At 39.5% G+C, this 18,686-nt stretch overlaps 1 protein-coding gene across 1 annotated transcript in view; it reads right to left on the minus strand.

Moving 5' to 3' along the window:
- Positions 1-653: 653 nt before the first annotated feature.
- The window catches only part of hcn1 (hyperpolarization activated cyclic nucleotide-gated potassium channel 1), a 72,459-nt gene continuing 54,426 nt past the window's right edge, over positions 654-18,686 (minus strand). The window contains exons 7-8 of the mRNA XM_004549664.3: positions 13,610-13,774; positions 654-5,271 (exon numbers count right to left, since the gene is read on the minus strand). Coding sequence (XP_004549721.1) covers positions 4,187-5,271; positions 13,610-13,774 — 1,250 coding nt within the window. The 3' untranslated portion in view covers positions 654-4,186. The remainder of the gene's footprint in view (positions 5,272-13,609; positions 13,775-18,686) is intronic.

Raw genomic sequence — 18,686 nt, forward strand, 5'->3', positions numbered from 1 at the left:
CTAAACTCAATTCTGCTCAATTAGAATTGTATCTTTTGTAAGTTTATTGATGTGATCCTCCATAGAAGACCCAGTTTTTCATGCAACCCCTTGGTAAAAACTCACTGCACATCCCCTGTTACCGTGACCCTGAACTGGATAAGTGGAAGTAAGTCGACGAATGGATAGGTTATTGCTCTAAAACAGAGAAAAATAATTCATTAAATACCAGGATCACTGCAGATTAGCTTTTGTTTGTTCTACTAGATATACTACAGTTTTAATAAAATGTTATTTAGCCTGCATTAAACACTTTACAGACACATGCTGCATCTGCTTATTCCTGCTCTGTCCAGTCTGCTGCTGTAATAATGTGGAACTAATAAATCCCATCTTACATGAGCATGTATTTAGTAACTCTTCCCCTATGAATAGATACTGAGAAATCTACCTTTGTATTATGATTAGATGACCAGTAGTTTTATTTGTTGGTAATGACACAAAATGTGTTGACAGAAATGTATTCCCTGATGCTCTCAGAGCCTCTCCATCACTGCTTCATCCCTTCTGAATATTTCTCCATTTTCCACATTATCTAACACTTGTTAAAACCTGCGAATGGGCAAAAGCTCAATCGCTGTGAAAACACAACGACACGCACTCAGTTTAAATGACAATATGTTGTTTATTTTCTATATTTTCAAGGTTTATTATTTACAAACAAAATAAACAAAAAAAAAATCAAAAAGATTTTTTGACAAACACTGTTTGTCTGCATATTCTTGTAAGAAAGTTTACATTTATCTTTCTTTCGTCCGTATTAAGTAACCGACTGACAGTTCTTTTTACTCTAAGCCTTGGATTATATGAATGAGCTGAACAGTGATCATGTGAGTGGGGTTTAAGAGGACCGAGCAGCTCACCGTCGCTCCCGCCCCTCCTTCCACTACGCATATCATCAGTAAACATATGAAACCTGTGGTCGTCAAAACCAAATCAAAGATTTGGCTCGTCCTCTCTGGGCATTGTCAGTTCTTTTTGCATCTCTTGTTTTTTTTCTTCTCCAAACCAACAAAACAAGAAACAAAAATATACAAATATATGTGCTGGTTTGTTGAGAGTCTCTATACTGCTAATATGTAAGCTCATTAGTTTGTGTTATACATCACCATTAATGCCCATTCCAGTATGTTAGTTGCGATTGGTATAGTGAAAAAAAAGCACATAGTTGGGAAGCTCTCCCTCCAAAGGCAAGTATCAAAAACAGCACAAACCAACAGTGCCGCTGTCCATCTCGACTGTGAACTAGTTCCTATACACTATGGCGTATTCACGATTAAGCGCTCTTCGTTGTAAATAGAACATCTCCACCCAAATACCCGGAGATATTGCTCCCTCACTGCGACATCTAACCTAGCTGAAAGAATCTACATGTTGTTATTAGTACGTCAGAAAGTGCAATTCAAAACAAAGACAATGACTTAAAATGTTTTGCTTTGGCCAGTTTCCTTCCACGCGTCGATATTCAACCCAAACGTCAGTGGTTAGCTACAAAGAAAGGTATAAAGGTGCTCAAATTTGTACAATGTCTCACTGGTGTCACTGCAAGTCTAAAGATTGCACTTCTTCTCTATTTATTTTTTTTTAAACTGTACATAAACCTCACTGAATATCTATATAGCTTGACTTAGAATGTTAGAAACACCTGCCTCTAAAAGTTCGTACCGGAAGTAAAGATACCAATTGGATAAACGGAGACATTTGGCCATCTTCATTGCTTACTCCTTTCTCGTCTAAAAACACTGAGACATAGAACACATAGAGTATAGTAAGGATGATTGCGTAGTAGTGTGCAGAAGTGCCCCGGACCACACCCCACCCCGTCCCACCCACCCCAATATGCACCAAGCTCACACTCATAACAAAGGATGGAACATGGCTATAGTTTAGGCACAAATACTTTAGAATGTCCATGTGAAAAGTCAATGCTTCTGTTCACACACAGATAACATCTAGGCAGACAGACAATGAACAAAAACATAATCTAACATTACATTTAACGTCAACATTTTTGAGATAGTATCTTTTTAAGTATTTGTGACAGCGCATGCTTTCGTGATGGGGTTGACTGTATTGGTACACTATCGGCACAACCTGTAGTGAAGAGCCATCTTTTAACATGGTTGCTGTGAGGGCTTAGTCACTTTAACCTGATGGGACACGGGTGCCATGGTGACTCTGACTCTGAGTAGAAATTCTGCATGGCCGAGACGTTTGATCAAGAAGACCGCATAAGCACGGCCGTCTTCTATAAGCAGGAAAACGACTGGTCGTCCTGAGATTTCGTGTAGATTTAAATATTCAAAATATTCCCTTTGACAGATATTAAAATATTGCTTGCTCGACCTTGCGTCCATGCCTCAAAGTCCTGGTCAGTTTAGAGTAGCTAAGCCCACATAATGGATTTACATGAGACAGAAACCTTAATGCAAACCAGCATTTCGTTTTTTCTGTCACTAACAGCGGTTTATAAACAGCTTTCAGTGTAAATGTCCTCCTGCACAACTGAGTGACTGAATACTTGATGTCTTGAAACTAAAACATAGGTACTAGAAATATTGTGCTTCAACTGATATGACAGCAGTACAGTACAAATGTACACCAGGAGCTGGTTAGCTCAAAATCTAAATTGTGGTTTATATATAAAAGAAAAGGAAATATAATGGGTAAAAAAGGAAGAAGAAAGTCTAATTTTCACACCTAAGCCATACATGTTCATACCAGCTGTGTGGTAAATAATCCCTGGCAGTACTTTGGAGTTACGTTATAGAAAAGAAGCATTTGCTTTTAATAGGATGACACTGAAACGAAGTTGTGTATTGTAGGTAAATACTGTATACTGTATGTCCACTCGATGTTAAATCAGAAACTATGCTAGGACTAAGGGTAGTATACAGAGAGACAGAAAGAGAGAAGATAAGATTTATAAATGTCCTTCAATCAAGTAGTGCTAGCTATTGCATTAAGGTTTGTTTATCTCTCATAAATGATATCCAGGTTCCTGATAGAAGTAAGACATTGTTATGATAGAGAATGCACCACACAGTATCTGTAAATACTAGATCTACAAAACTATTTACAGGACACATATAGTTAATTTTTATGTCACAGTCTATTGCATAATGGTGATAATCTTTAGTTTATAAATACTATAAATATACACAGAAGTTTTAAGCAACATTAAGTAACATCTCAGCCATCAGAAATCAGAAATAGAAAACAATAACATCCATCCATATCTGTGCACACACTTCATTTTCCTCCAAAATAAACAAAGAAAGCAGCATTTCTAATATCTATTCCCTTTGGACCCATAACACTGCCATGGTTTGTGTGTGTGTGCGCCTCTGTGGGGATGTAGTGGTTTATCAGACTGTATTTTTCATCGCAGACAGCAACGGAATAGTTACAGTATTGTTATTTTGTTCTTAGGTGAGTTTCCAGGAAAATGGTTTGAGACCGATTGTGTGCTTGTTAAGATTATTGGTCGGCATTATTTGCATTTATTCTTCCACAGTGGTGCGAAAGCTGCTTAATAGGAGAAGATAAGTTTGCTCTTCTTTTAGTAGAAAATGAAAAAGTCATTGTGAGAGTCCACAATGCAAACAAGTTTTTAAAAAAAATCAAGAGCAAAAACAAACAAAAAAATTCAATGAAAAATAAAAAAACTTAATTTATATATATATATATATCTATATATATCTATAGATATAGATATATAATTTTTTACATTTCTCAGAAAGGAAGACTCATGTTTATACTACAGATTGAAATTGCCATTGCCAATGTTGTTGGTGTTTTTTTTTGACATGGTCCCATGCACACAAACACACACATCCCCGTGCACACACGTGCACACACGCTTTCACATCTATATATACATATCTATATATGTATATATAGATATGATCAAAGAAAGGGCGTGTATCTGTATAATATACATTCTTAAGTTTAGGGAGACAAAATTGTCTAAAATATAATACATGGGTTATATATACAGCATTTCTATGAGGTTACTTTAGAAGAAAATTGGAGAGAAAGAAAACAATGCCAAAGTTCCTCATTTTGACCTCTTTTGTTCTAGCTCCATTAAAAATGATTTGAAACATATTTCTGTTTAAAAAAAGAGAGGGAGGGTAAAATGGGATCATAAATTTGATGCAAAACGCATTTTGTCTTGCTCAGTTTCTGTACTGCTGAGCACTGAATCTCTTCTAGATCCGGGAGAATCCCTGTGCTGGGTTGAGGATGAGGACGCTGCTGCCACTGCTGCTGCAGCTGCCGCTGCTGCAGCTGAGCGCACGGGAGGCAAGGCTCCTGACGACATCTGGCGGAATAAATTGACCCGCTGGGGCACAGTGGTGCGGATGCCACTCTGTAGATTCATTCCCTGGATCACCGGTGCTGTGGGTGGCACGATGGAAGCCAGGGAGTCTCCTGAGGTGGGATGCACTCTGGGCCCCAGAGATGTGTCATGTGGTAGTGATGGTTGGGAGGCTGATAAGTGTCGGATGTCTCGACTCAAGCTGCCTGATTGTAGAGCCTGCGTGCTCTTGTGGATGTCCCCCCGCTGAGGTGAAGGGACCTGCTGCTGCTGAGGTGACGCCTGCTGCTGCTGTTGTTGTTGCTGCGCTGCAGAGGATGTGGCTGCAGTTGGCGCAGCAGGCTGCTGAGCAAGCTGTTGCGTAGACAGAGATGGCTGGGGAATGGGTTGCTGGATAAGGGACAGCTGGGAGGCTGTGGGGGAGCCATACTGGAAGCTCCGGTTAGCCAAAGGGGTCTGCACAGGCGGGCTACACATGGCAGCTGTGAAGGAGCAGGGAGACATGATTGTGCCTTGCTGTAGTGGGGTCTGTGACAAATTTAGGGTGCCACTTTGAGTTTGGTAAAGCCCCTGTGCTGCAGCAGCAGCAACAGCAGCGGCTGGCATCATGCGGGCAGCGGAGGCATTAGCAATAGCTGAAGCGCTGTAGGTCAGGGGTACAGAGGACTGCTGCAGCTGAGTGGTGCCAAAAGCAGTGGAGAAGGGCGGCTGGGCTGGTGAGTTAATAATGGAATTTCCTGACATTGGTGTTGAGTTCATCCCGGTTACCGACTGCTTGCGGTCCACCATCATTACCATCTCCCTGTCCTGACGGATAATCTGCTTCAGCAGCTCGTTCTCCTGTGTGTTGAAAACCCCGGCGTTCAGATCCTTCTGGAACTTCTGCAGCAGCAACGAGTTCTTCTTCCCTGTTGGGGTGCAGTCAGGACACGTGAATACACACAGCCACGGTAAACTTTGGATAAACTATACTGCACCACAGGAATAAACAGGATACGGGTCAGTAAAGACGCAGCTTGTGGGTTTTAATCACACATTAGCTTCTTCCTTTGATCAAGGCCAATTCTTTAACAGAGGCATTTCACTGTATTCATTCCACATTCATTCATAAATGGGCTACTTTTAACCACACAAACTGCATCTTTACACATTCACTAAAGGCTGTTACAGTGAATAAACCTTTGAAAGACATTAAATGGAAATGACTGTGGGAAATATACAGTTTGAAGGGGTGAAGGACACGTAAGGAGACAAAGATTACTGAAAGTGTGACTTGATAGCACAGACTGTGAAGTGGCAGTGAAACACAGAAGAATACTGATGAGTTGTACCCACACATGACATGACTGATTTTAGATATTTTAGAAGAAAAGGGTCTAAGGCTTAATTTAAAGCCACGGTCTAGCTACATGGTCACATTGACATCAAAGCCATAACACATCACAAGGGCATTCTGCGTAACATCTATAGTGTGGAAACAAAGTCAAATAAGAAGAGAATATATCTTATTTTATACATTATGTATCATATACATAATGTATAAAATCTAACTTAATATTAATCATCTAACCACACAATGAATGGGATTCTCTTCAAGTTATATTTTATATTGACTAGTGCAAAGCAGTTTGTCTGCATATTTAAACAAAACACAGTATTCCTTTAATACTGTAAACAAACTGCTTTTAAAAAGTACTCCACTCATATGCACTATAAAGGGCATTTTGAGCCCACATGAAAGTCTTTCCTAGCATGTCACAGGTCTTGAACCGTAATAATAAAAGGCTTGGCAGATGGCTTTTTAAACACCAGCCACTTTTGTGGCTTTGGGAGTTTGAGTAAAAAGAAGAAGCTGTTGTAAATGGGCATATAAAGACATCTTCAAACGAGCCTGTCTTAGAAGGAATTGCCAAATCTAAAGACCTAATAAACATATTTACTTTGAGTGATAGTGTCCAAACGTCTTCATGGGAAGTGTTTCCTGTCATTACTACTGATCGTGACAAGCAGCAACGCATTGCCGGTAAAGAAGACAAAGTGGACTTTTAGTGTGCTCAGGGCTTTAGCCACAGTCAATCAATCATTCAGCCCTGTCCTTGACTGGCAGAAGATTTTTCCACTGAGTTCACCATTTGGCAGCATATGCTGGATGGCTTTCACCTCTCAAGGCTGCTGGTAAGTCATGCATTCAACTATAAGACAGGACTTTTGCTGCTGTAGCAGCTGAAAATAGATTGCTGTAATATTTTAATGCATTTTTCTCAGGATAAAGCCCTCAGTTTGATGTTTTTCTCCTCGACTGCAGCAATCTCTACAGGGTCGGGTAGCTAAAACAAGCACCACACACTAATTATAAGACTATCGTTAACTTACACGTCTGTTTTCATTGCATATTTAAAGGTGACAGGATTAAACTCTGTAGATTGGAAGGACAACACATGTTCATTGTTTGGTGTGCTTGTCACTCTGACAGAAACATCTGAACACACCAACAAGTTAGAGACAGGGGCAATAACTGGGTTTCAGGGAAACAGGGATTCTTCTGTATACCTCTGAAAAGAAAAGTATCTCATTATCAGTGTTTTGTGCACAGTTAAATAGAGTTAAAGTCAGGCAAACTTAGTTTACTGTACAGTATGTTTACTGCATATTGATACTATACAAGCTAAAAGCACTTACTTTCATTTAATTATATCTGTCATACAGACAGTTTCAAAAAATGCCAATATAGCATTTTGAGCTACACATATGCAGCAACATTTAGGTTATTTTGTTAGAAACAAATGATTTCCGTTCATTACGTGGGGAGCTGTTATTTTCCATGGTGCATCATGGCTACAGCACGTGAAATTCCCATACATTCATATATTTGCTTTACAGTTGATCCTATTGAATAATACAATTTGTAGGTATGCAGAATGATGAAAATTTTAACAATAAACATTTGTTGTGAGCTAACTTGGTTCAGCTGCCCAGACCAGGCTGAATCTACATTGCATCAATAGTTCGTTCAGCTTATATATTATTTACACTCTTTATTTGTACCTAAATAACTTTATTTACTTCATGTTGCACATTTACAGAATTACTGTCTCGCTTTGATCACAGAATTAAACTTACCCCAAAAAACAAATACATTGAGAGGATTGAGAGGCAGACATATTGTATAAGCTCGGCAAAACCTGACATATTGTGTATATTTTCCACTAATACTTTCCGGGCTAATAAATACAACTTGGTAGGAATCCATTTCTCCCTTTCTGTTTCAGCAAGGCACTTTGGGCATATTACTACTAGAACAGTAGCCCATTTCTAAACTTGAATAGAAAGGCTTTGGAAACAATATGCTTTAAAAAAAAAAAAAAAAAGTAAAAGTAAAAACCACTCAGCTTTGACAAAATTAAAATAAATAATAGTAAAAATATCAGATAAGTCCCCAATTCCCACTATTTACATTCAATACACTAAACATAAAACAGCTTGATAGCCAACAAACATCAACCAATAAAAAACAAAACACAGAACACAATATAATGTTTACAGACATCATATATAATAGACAATGAAGACTGTATTAAAAAATGCATATCTTTGAAAGATAACTCCAGATGCATTCATGTTTTTACAGATAGATATCTATGTGTGAAAAAATTACTGTGTTGAGTCAATCTACAGGGAACTCATTCACTTGATGTACTTCCTGTAATGCCATTACACTGAAACCAAGAGGGCACACATGAGATAGTCCTCAATGAACAGCTAAACAGTTAGCTTCAGCTAACAGTTACAAAAATGACTTACATATGCTAGAAAAGCCTTTATTTTAGTTTTGGAAATATGGAATTTATTATATGTCACAATTGAAATAAGAAAAAATACAGATTTTGCTGTACCAGTTCACTTTTTTTTCTCTTTACTAATTCTAATTTGTTTTGTTATATCTATAAGAAACCAAATTTTGCCTATAAAATGTTAAATAATAAAATGTGCATACTACAAACTATATATTCTAGCAGACTTTGGTGGTCAGCAGGAGCTCAAATATCAAATGACAAAAGCTAAGAAAGGGTCTACAGCTAACATTCTATGAATTTTATGTTAGTGGGATTTGGCCTTTTACAGCGACTGAAAACTAGTATAAAATTTATTGTCTTATACCCGGTCTTTTAGCCTGACGTCATTAGCCGTTTCCAGGTCCAAACTCCGCTTTAGGTCCCAAAGTCAAAGGAACACCGTGGCATCACTGAGAGTTAAAAACTGTCTAAATTCTTTTATCTGAAATAAAATGATCAGTGTGGCTGCTCTACCAGGTGTAACAATTAAGTTTAACATCCAGACATCCATGAAAACAGAATTTATGACATTTAATGGAGTTAGAAGTTAGCGGGAAGTTAGCTCGCTAGTTTCCACGTAAACATAATATACTATGTTTTGACTGAGGGATTTCTGAAAAATTCAAATGTACAGCTCTGCTATCACTTCCGAAATAAATGAAGACATGAAACTAAATATTACTGATGTTTGTGGGGTTACTGAAGTTGGGCTAGCTGGTATATAATGATGTGCTATGTGATGGCTAGCTGCACAGCTGTGGTTAGCATAATATAAACATATTAGCACAATGAAGCTGGAGAATGGAGAACAACTGAGATAACTGACCCACAATACAAGGTTAGTGATTAATTTACTGCTGCATGGGCAGGTTTTAAAAAGCGAGCTTTAAAATGAACAGTGATAATAAAAACCAAGAGGCCGGCAGTGATCACTGCCTTTTTTAGGGGCTTGTTCAGATTAAAGAGAACAAGATACAAAGCATCAAAACATGTTAAAAACACAACAGCCTTAATAAACGCAGAGTAGTCTGGACCCGGAAACAGGGTTCACACGTCATCACTTAAAGACCGGATAGACATTTCAAGTGTTTACAAAAGTTGATGACATGTTTTGTGGGCGGAGCCCAAGTGGTGGCAAGAAGTGGCAGCTGTTGTTAGCATTGTCACTAGTTAAGCTAATTTTTTACGCTAGGATATAAATCTTTCTCCAGTTATTTTAATCATTTGCCAAGCCAGAGGCAGGGGAATGCAGAATTCCTGCAGAAAATGTGGACCAACAAATCCAATACCAACATACAGACAGAAACTGCAGTTGCAAGATTAGTATTCATTATTTTTCGGTACAAGTGCAAGGCTCATTGTAAATTTTGGTTGTTGTTACTAGCTACCACCCGGATGTATTTAAAAATGTCATGCATAACTTTAAGGTTATACACAAATGGATTGCATTACTATGTTATATTACATACTTATATTTACAGGCCTGAATATTGGTCAAAGAAGACTGTAAAGTGGCTTAATGGATTTACAACAGGACCATTGTGGACTATTTCGCAGCTGCCCTCTGTGAAAAAGAAACGTCTTTGATTTTAGAAAGTAACATGTTTTAAAGTTTAAGCCAAAAGATAACACTGACTTTCTTATGATCAGTGTCAGTTTTGAAAATTATTAAAAACCCACATACTTCAAGCCAGACAATCAGAAACAAATCTTTTCTGTCGATGATATATGAATAAATAATGAAATGGGATCTCGGCATGTAACAAAGATTGTATGTGCCATTGCATTAGTAAAGGTTTTACTAATCGGCAGACATGATTTCATTTGTGAATACACTTTGAACGAAGCATTCAAAGATTTATTAAAAATGTCTGAGCTGAGTTAATAATCCAGTTGATTATTCTGCGAAAAATCTGTTGCAAATCAAAGATGACATGTAACGCTGAATATGATATCTTTTGTTTCCTTGATTGTCTTATTTACTGACATTGACATGATGCGTTTCATCAAAAGGTTTTCAGCTTTAGTGTGGGTGAATTGAGTTATGTGTCACTGATGCTGGAGTTAAACAGTCAATGTGACTTTGAGTAAAAGTTCTTGGAGGATGAATTTGAGACTGGATCCATTTAGCAAGCTTTAATAGGTCAGTTTGCTCCTGTTCGAATACTGGAATTGGAATAAAGTGTTTACCTGTTGCCTACTCGTCGGCCAGGACACTCTTGAAAACGAGATGAGCTCGTCTCAAGACGGACTCCTGGTCAAATAATTTTTAGATAGATAAAAGATAATGTCAAATGTACAACACGTTATTGGTTTCAAAGCATGGTTACTTCTTTTTCTTTCCTTTTTAGAGCAAGACAGGCATGTAACCAAATGCAGTTCAGATATAGAAACGATACAACCAGCACAGATCATGACAAAGTGTCTTCCCTCGTATGAGACAAAACCCCCTTCATGGCTAGTCTGAAAGGATGGATCGAATCTATATCACTCTGAGAGGTGTCAGTCAGAGTGGTTAACTTTGAGTTTCCAACATTTAGTTATTGGTAGTTATTATAAAAAGGGCAAATGTAAATTAGGCCTTATTGAGGTCAAAGGGCACTCAGTATGTCGTGAAAGCCTCAGCAATGCAAAATTAACACATTTTATCAAAGAAGACTGTAAGACTTTTGAAAAAATATGGTAGTCAAAATAACACAACTTTGTCTCCTGCAAATTATGCTCATATACAACTGAATCACAATTGGTTATTAGTGCTTTATTGCAGGGAGCAGGGTAATGTAAAGTCTTTCTGTTGAGGGCTGACTGGATAGAAATACAGCCCCTTGTCTGATGTAAAATCCATAAACATAACATTACCTAAAGTGCTCAAGATAACACACAACCCCCTAACTAACACCATACCTCAAAGGCTGCTCAGCAACCATCCTCACATTTCAGTCTCTGTTCTGTTCTCCACTGTTGCTTTTATTTACAGAGCTAACATTCTTGTCGTATTAATTTTTTTTCATAAAGCAGCTTGTGTTTATGTACACTGGGTAATTTCTCTTTTTCTTAATCAAACTGAATACCTAGAATCGCGTAATTCTATTGGTATTGGTGCCAGCTACTAAATTGCTGGTACTGTGATATCCATAGTATGGGGGTGCAGTGCTTTCAAGTTCACAGTCACATCTACGTCTTGCTTGTGATCTCTAAGTTTAACTAACTACAAATGGAAAAAAACAAAATGCTAAACTCAAAACTTCAAAACGATAGTCGATCTTCTTTTTGACACACGTGTGTTGTGTGTTTTGTCAGGAATTTTAGAATAATCCAGTCATCAGTCAACATTACCCCCTCTGCCCACCCACCAGCTTATAGTTGAATATGAACATAATTCTGAGGAGCACGTGCCATGACGATGAGATACATCACTTGTTGGAGTTTGATTGATTTCAACACTACGGGATTCCAATTTTGAGTCAACATTTGGGTTACAAAGCAATTTGCAATTATTAATGTGCCTGTCTCAGGCAAAACTAAACCACAGATAGAAAGACATGACAAGGAAAAAACAGCAATATCTGACAGAAATGTAGTTACTGCAAAACTAACATGAGACAACACAGGAAAACTGTGAAGTTGCAAATTCAAGAATTTTTATTTAGTTACTTTTCCCCCCTGTTTTTAGGTGAAACTGTTTCCACGTTAAACAAATCACTAACAACATTACGGCCTCTTTTAGTAATCGATCCACAGACATAAAAAAATTGGACAAGACAAGAAGGTGGCTTTATTAGTAGAGCCAGTAGAGATACAGAGTGAGAGGATTTGGCTTTTTTTTGTTTTTTTTGCATATGTGGTACAATAAAAGCAAAGAAGCAGTGTTGCTTCAAAAAGGTAAAACATTTAACAGTCTTCATATGGGGAACATCGCCCAGGTTTTTTTTGACAAATAGGCTGCACCTGATTAATTAACTTAATAAACCACCTTCTTTTCAGAGCAGTCATTTAGACACACCATAGTATTCAAATACAGGTGTTTCTAGTGACATTAATTAGGGTTCTGTGGTATTTATGTGCAAGCCTTAATTATAGTGATGAGAAACACCTGTGTTTACCTACTGCGTAACGTCAAAATGGCTGCGTTGAAAAAAGGTGTATGGTGCCCTGATTAAATCTGTGGGCAAACCTAGCACATGCTGGAAAAGCTCTAAATGCATTGTGTTTTTAAAGAAAATAGAATTGTACTCTTCAGAGATATTACTGTCTAGATATCATGTCGTTTCTAGCTTGATAATCCTAGAGCATTATATAAGGAGTAAGAACATTCCTGCTAGGCTTTAGAGACTTTACAGTGCAGTAAAATTAAAATTCTTCTACCTAGATAGACATTGGATAACAAGATCACTACATTAATTCAGATATTCTTAGAGTAACTAATGAGATTACCCAGCCCAGCGGTTGGATCAGACTACATAGATACCACATCGTATAAAAAGTATAATAAAATAATCTGCAGTATATTCGTTAAATATCTTTCCTGCTCCACTGTGACACAAGTGGAAAGTAATGTAACAGTGTGCCTAACTTATACATGAAGCATGCTGAGTTATTACTTTCAAGTCATTCATAATGGAATCTTATAGAAAATGTTAGAGCAGACGTAAGAACTTAACGAAGTTGGAGAATGTGCGACATTAGGATCAGTGCAACCAATTACTGCCCTGTTTGCGTTACATACATGTGCCCCTTTTTTTAACAAGACTCTGTGTCTGAATTGTGATCACGTATTGAACTATCATCTGTCATGATTGAATTTCTCTTGAAACATTTCTCTACTAGACAGTAAAAATAATGTGATGACTGAATTAAGCTACACAAGGTCCTCGACTGGACCCGGTGAATGTGGGGGCTCTCTTGTTACCTGACCCAGCTCTTTGTTTCTTTTTATGGGGATTTTGAGAACTCTAACATGGGGCGGGGTGCTGCTCATACCCAGGAGTGCAGATGAGTGGAAAGAGGGCCAGACACACATGCATGTGAGGTTAGCTTCGATCCACTCGCTGACATCCAGTGGGGGGGTCAACACCAAACCAACGAGGGGGCGACCTGACTCCCTCCCGGACAGCGACATGCACTGCCTTCCAGTTAATCCAACCACAAAACGCTACTTTGTTTCTTTAGAAGGATTAATGCTGGTAACATCAAAATTTTCTTTAATATGTAATATTTTTTTTAAGGTAAAGAAAGAGACACGAGAAAAAAAGAAATCAATAGAGAGCATACAGGTCATGCAGCACAAGATGGCAGACACAATGCTTTTATGAGGAAAGAAGGCAAACAAATACTGATAAAGACAAGACAACAAGGCACTATGACAGGCAAGAGATCCAAACAATCAGAGAGAAATGAGGCTCGTAGGTCTTACCAATGCGGTCCAATCGGTCAATGGCGACCGTTTCAAAAGCGCGTCGCATCATTGGGTACTCTTCTAGCACCTCATTGAAATGGTCAACAGAGAGGGAGAAGAGTCGACAATAGGTGTCTGCACGCACACTCGCCGTTCGTCTGCCCTTGGTGAGCAGACAGATCTCTATAGGGCAGGTAAAGGAAAACAAAGAGGACACATGATGAAACTGTAACAGGAGTGAAATGTACAGGAAGGAATCATCCTAGTAATTACAGTACATACAGTATTCTCATATAAATGAGCCTGGAGTACAAAAGGTACAGGAGAAGAAGCTAATGTGAATGCAAATAGAATGTGAAGCCCATCAGCAGTGCTGTCACTTGCATTACGCTAAGATAATTCATCATGCTGCGGAGATATAATAGTGCAATAATATGATGCAGTACCAAGCTTTATTAAGAAAAAACAGGGCGGGCTCAATGCACCGCGTTAAGAGGACGAGACCGAAATATTTCTTACTGACATGACAAGATGTGACTAGAACAGAAGAATTCATCAGCATTGGATCATAATTAACTTTGCAGTCTTCTTCACATTAGATAACACAGCATGCTTGTCTTTATGTGTGAAATTAAACACAAGAGTACCATATACACTAAAATTACTCAGATCATCATTATTAATAGTAATTACATTTTATTATTAGCAGTAGTATACTGTAGCTATAGCATTTTTCTTGTTTTGTGTTCTTGTCATCAGTGTGGAAAGAGTACTTATACACCCATATTTTATTTACAGTTAACACGGACAACAAATGCACTACATTTTTAGTCTTTTGTGAAAAAATATGAGCTCATTTCATCTCGGGAGAAGAAACAGATCCAGACACACTGTTGTCTTTCCTGGGCCAAAACTGAGGCGAAGTGTAAAACTGTTCTGTGATCAGATGAAGTGAAATTTGAAATACTTTTTTTGAAAAGATGGATGCCACATCCTCTGAACTTAAGAGGAGAGGGAGCTTGTTATTAGCGCACATCTTTGTTGATACAGAGGTCCATTAGTGCCTATGAAATTGGGTATATGGACATCTGAGAAGGCACTGTGAATGCTCAAAGGTGCAGCTGAGGTCAGAGTGTACAGGTTCGTATCATGGGCATGAATGTCGTGCTGGGGCTTCTATTTATTTCTTTTTCCCAGGTAGCTTGATTGTACTGCATACGTCTTTAATGCTTTGAAATACAAGAACAGATTTTCTCTAATTATTAGTGGGTCAAAAGTACACAGTACAGGGTATTTGGTTAAATTTCCATTTGGAAGTAGGAAGTCAACCCGATGCTTTTGGTACCCACCAGGAAGCTTACAGTGCTTAACAGTGTATATGACTGTAAAATCTGACATATACAGTGTCTGAGCTCATCCAGAAGTTGAATGTGAACAATCCTTCCCTTAATTTTCTTTCCCTGAATCTTTAACACCGCTGAACCCACACCCACATTTGTCCAGTCCACTGCACGACTTCCATCTTCATTAAATCGTTAAATGTTAACTTGTTATGGTGTGATCTTTCTGGGCTCTGCCAGGAGCTGTCATGAAAATAGAGCACAGAGAGTGCAAGATGTGTGAGCAACACTCTCAAGCTGTGCGTGCGAATAAGGTGTTAGTGCTGTTTTAATGGAAAAAGATTCACTTTCACTGGTACATCCACTAATGCAAGCAGACGCACACAGAGAGAAAAACCTGCGTCATGTTCAAGGGGATAAACAAACACAAGTAGAGTGAAGTACAAAGAGTGGTTGGTTTATCTTTAAGAAAACGCTCTGGTATACCAGTAAACTGGAGACATCTAGAGACTAATGTGCATGCTTGACACGTAGCAGCCAGTGACTCAGTTAAAAACAAAGGTGAGTTAATCAGCTGAGTGGGCGAACTGAAAATAACTTATACTCTCCAAAGTTTGACCTGCTATGGCACTGAATGAGAACGATATCATAGAGTCTTCACTAAATTCAAAAGCTTGTAAAAATGTTGGGACTCCAAGGTTTGGAGGTCTATCTCCCCCCACCACCACTTCCCCTGCCAGTGGCAGACGCCCTCAGACATCGGTGCGTTGGTGGTTCTTTGTGTCCGGGGGTGGGCGTCCAGGTACACACCGGCTCACTCCTGGTAGCTGCTTGTTGGGGCCTGGACCCTGGGGCTCGCTCGGGCCACTTCAGGGGTGGGGTGCCCTCGGCCTCTCGGCCTGGGGCTCGGTCTCTCTGGCACAGCTGGCTGCCGGCGGAGCTCACGGGCGCGTCACTGCAACCCCTCCTGGCTTCTGCTCCGCGGCTGCTGAGTGACCCCTCATCTGGGGCTCTCCTCAGCTCTTACTGGGACAGTGGCGCGGCTGCCCCTCTGTTGGTCTTCCTTGGTCTCTTGTGTTCTGGGGGCGTCTGGATGTCTGGACTTTTGATCTCCTCCATACCTGCTTCATGCCCTGGAGGACGGGGCTGTGGCTCCCCACACCCTCTAGCAGATCATTACATGAAGGAACCTTTTTATACAAGCGCGTCCATGCTCACAGGTGTACACACGGGTGCTCACACACACAAACTACACCCTTTTTGGCTCCTACCTCAAAGCACACTGTGCGCTGTCGATCTTACGTGCTGCACAATAATGTTTAATATTTAGTATTTACTGTTATATTCCCATATATCATCGTGATGTTGTTTATTTTTCTTCTGCTTGTTTTCTCTTTTTTCTTTCTCAACAGGTGATCCAGGTGATTGATTTATGTATTTTATGTCTGCTTATTTTGTTGGTTTTTGTTTTTTGCCCTTCTCCCCCGTCCCTCTTCTCAGCTGTTTCTCTTTCCCTCTTTCTTTCTCCCCTTTCTTTTCCCCAGTCAAGTCTGTCCCGTATTTAGCAAGTGAAAATAAAATAAAATAAAGAATAAAAGGTGAATCAAATGGACCATTACGGCAAGGCTGGGTTGGTCCATTTGGTAAAGTAAATCCGTTGGGCATCTTTCTTCACCTTTAGACAATAATTCTGATGGCAAAAGAGCCAAACGGGACAAAAAAAAAAAGTTGGTTCTGAGCTTTTTTTCCCTCTTTTTTTTAATTGACCTGAGTCTAGTTACCTGTAGCTTCTCCTCCAGTATAAAGGTAACGCTCTTTTTTTGGCCTAGCATCATATGTCTAACATATGTCTAAGTACAGTTAGGAACATCTGTAAGAGGACTTAGGAGTTTCTGATTATATGTGCATATGCATATGTACAGTGCTCTGGGTTTCTGTGACTTATCTATGCTAAGATGCAGGCCAGAAACACAGTTACTCAGATAAGACACTGCTTAGCTGTCTGCATTTTCTATTTCTACACTGCAGCAGGTGGGTGGAGTCAGCTGGAGACACCTGGACCCAGAGTGTGCTATGTGAAACCATAACCTGCTTCAGACCTCTTCTTCTTCTTGGGCGATCGTGGCTCAAGAGTTGGGAGTTCGCCTTGTAATTGCAAGGTTGCCGGTTCGAGCACCGGCTCAGACAGTCTCGGTCGTTGTGTCCTTGGGCAAGACACTTCACCCGTTGCCTACTGGTGGTGCCAGTGTCCGGCAGCTTCGCCTCTGTCAGTGCACCCCAGGGAGGCTGTGGCTACAATGTAGCTTGCCATCACCAGTGTGTGAATGGATGGATGACTGGATATGTAAAGCGCTTTGGGGTCCTTAGGGACTAGTAAAGCGCTATATAAATATTTACCATTTCTTCATTTTCTGCCTCTCAGCTTTTCCATCACAATGTAAATCAGTTATGATTGGCTTTCATCTGCCATCTCTCTTTCTCTTTTCTCATGGCTTCATACTAAACTTCCATACTAGTATGTTGACAGTATTGTGTAAGCTGCTATAGTTTTTTAAATGTTGTTTGACATTAGGCACACATGAGCCTGTCTTTTCTGAACAAACTTTGTCTCCATTAACATCCTCAGCCCCCCACAGCACAGTTGTAAGTTTAATACCATCTTCTGGAGCCTCAGCGTGCACACGTGGCATTCCTAGGTATGTTTTTTGTGTGTGTGTAAGTTAGAGCCCTGTTAACACTTCCAGTGATGCGGTTTGACACGTGTCTGTTGCCTTGTCACAAAGCATCACTGTTGAACCCCGGGGCATTGCGGATAATTTGTCAACACTTTTTGTGTCACACACTCGAGGCAACGAGCTCTTCTTCCCTCGTCTCTACTTACGGCGGGTGCTGTGGAAATGTCTCATATGACATTAAAGACATTAAAGCCGAATCTGGATTTAAATCTCCTGTCGGTCATTGTCCCTGCACTGTGGTCTCTTTAGTACCTCGGCCTCACAGAGCTGTGTGACGCCAATGTGTACGCTCATTCACCACGCTCACCTGTGATTACTATGATATCTCTTTAGCATGCAGGTGAGTCACTGACCATTGTCAGAGGTGCTTTGTGACCTACTGTTCTCAAAGATGTCCTACTCATTACTATGGTAATAGTTTCCTGTGTCTGGGCTCAGTTTTGTAACTCGCTCTCTCCATCTCTGAAGCTGTCTCAGTCCCCCTCGCTGATTTTTCATTCTGGCCACGATCTGGCCTGGTTGTAAGGGGAGTGTAAATCATCTGAGAAAAGGGGGTAGAGTAAGATGCCGGGCATAGCCAGCTGCTCCCAACGCAAGGCTAATGCCAAACAAATACGAAATAAAAATACCAACAGGGCAGAAGGCAGCAGCTCTGGTGGGGCTGTTCACCCCTTTTTATTGGGTGAACAATTTACAGTGCATCCCTAATTTAATTTATTACATGACTCATTAAATGTTAGTGTATTTTCTTAATTAATATTTTCATTTTTATAATTAGGCTTATATTAGATGCTGATCGTTCACTGTGAACCCTCCATCTTTTTGAAATACTAACTAAACTTGGGGGTGGGCAATCTGATGATCGTACGAGGTCAGTCTTCATAAGAACTGCTTCATCTTAATACTGACTGAACAGTTTGCTATTTGCTACTTATTTCTATTGTACTTTAGGCGAAAGCTCAAATGGTTACTCACACAACTATGTAGCATTATCATTAATTAAAAATGCTAATCACAATC

This window comes from Maylandia zebra, linkage group LG7 (genome assembly GCF_041146795.1).
Source record: "Maylandia zebra isolate NMK-2024a linkage group LG7, Mzebra_GT3a, whole genome shotgun sequence".
NCBI lineage: Eukaryota > Metazoa > Chordata > Actinopteri > Cichliformes > Cichlidae > Maylandia > Maylandia zebra.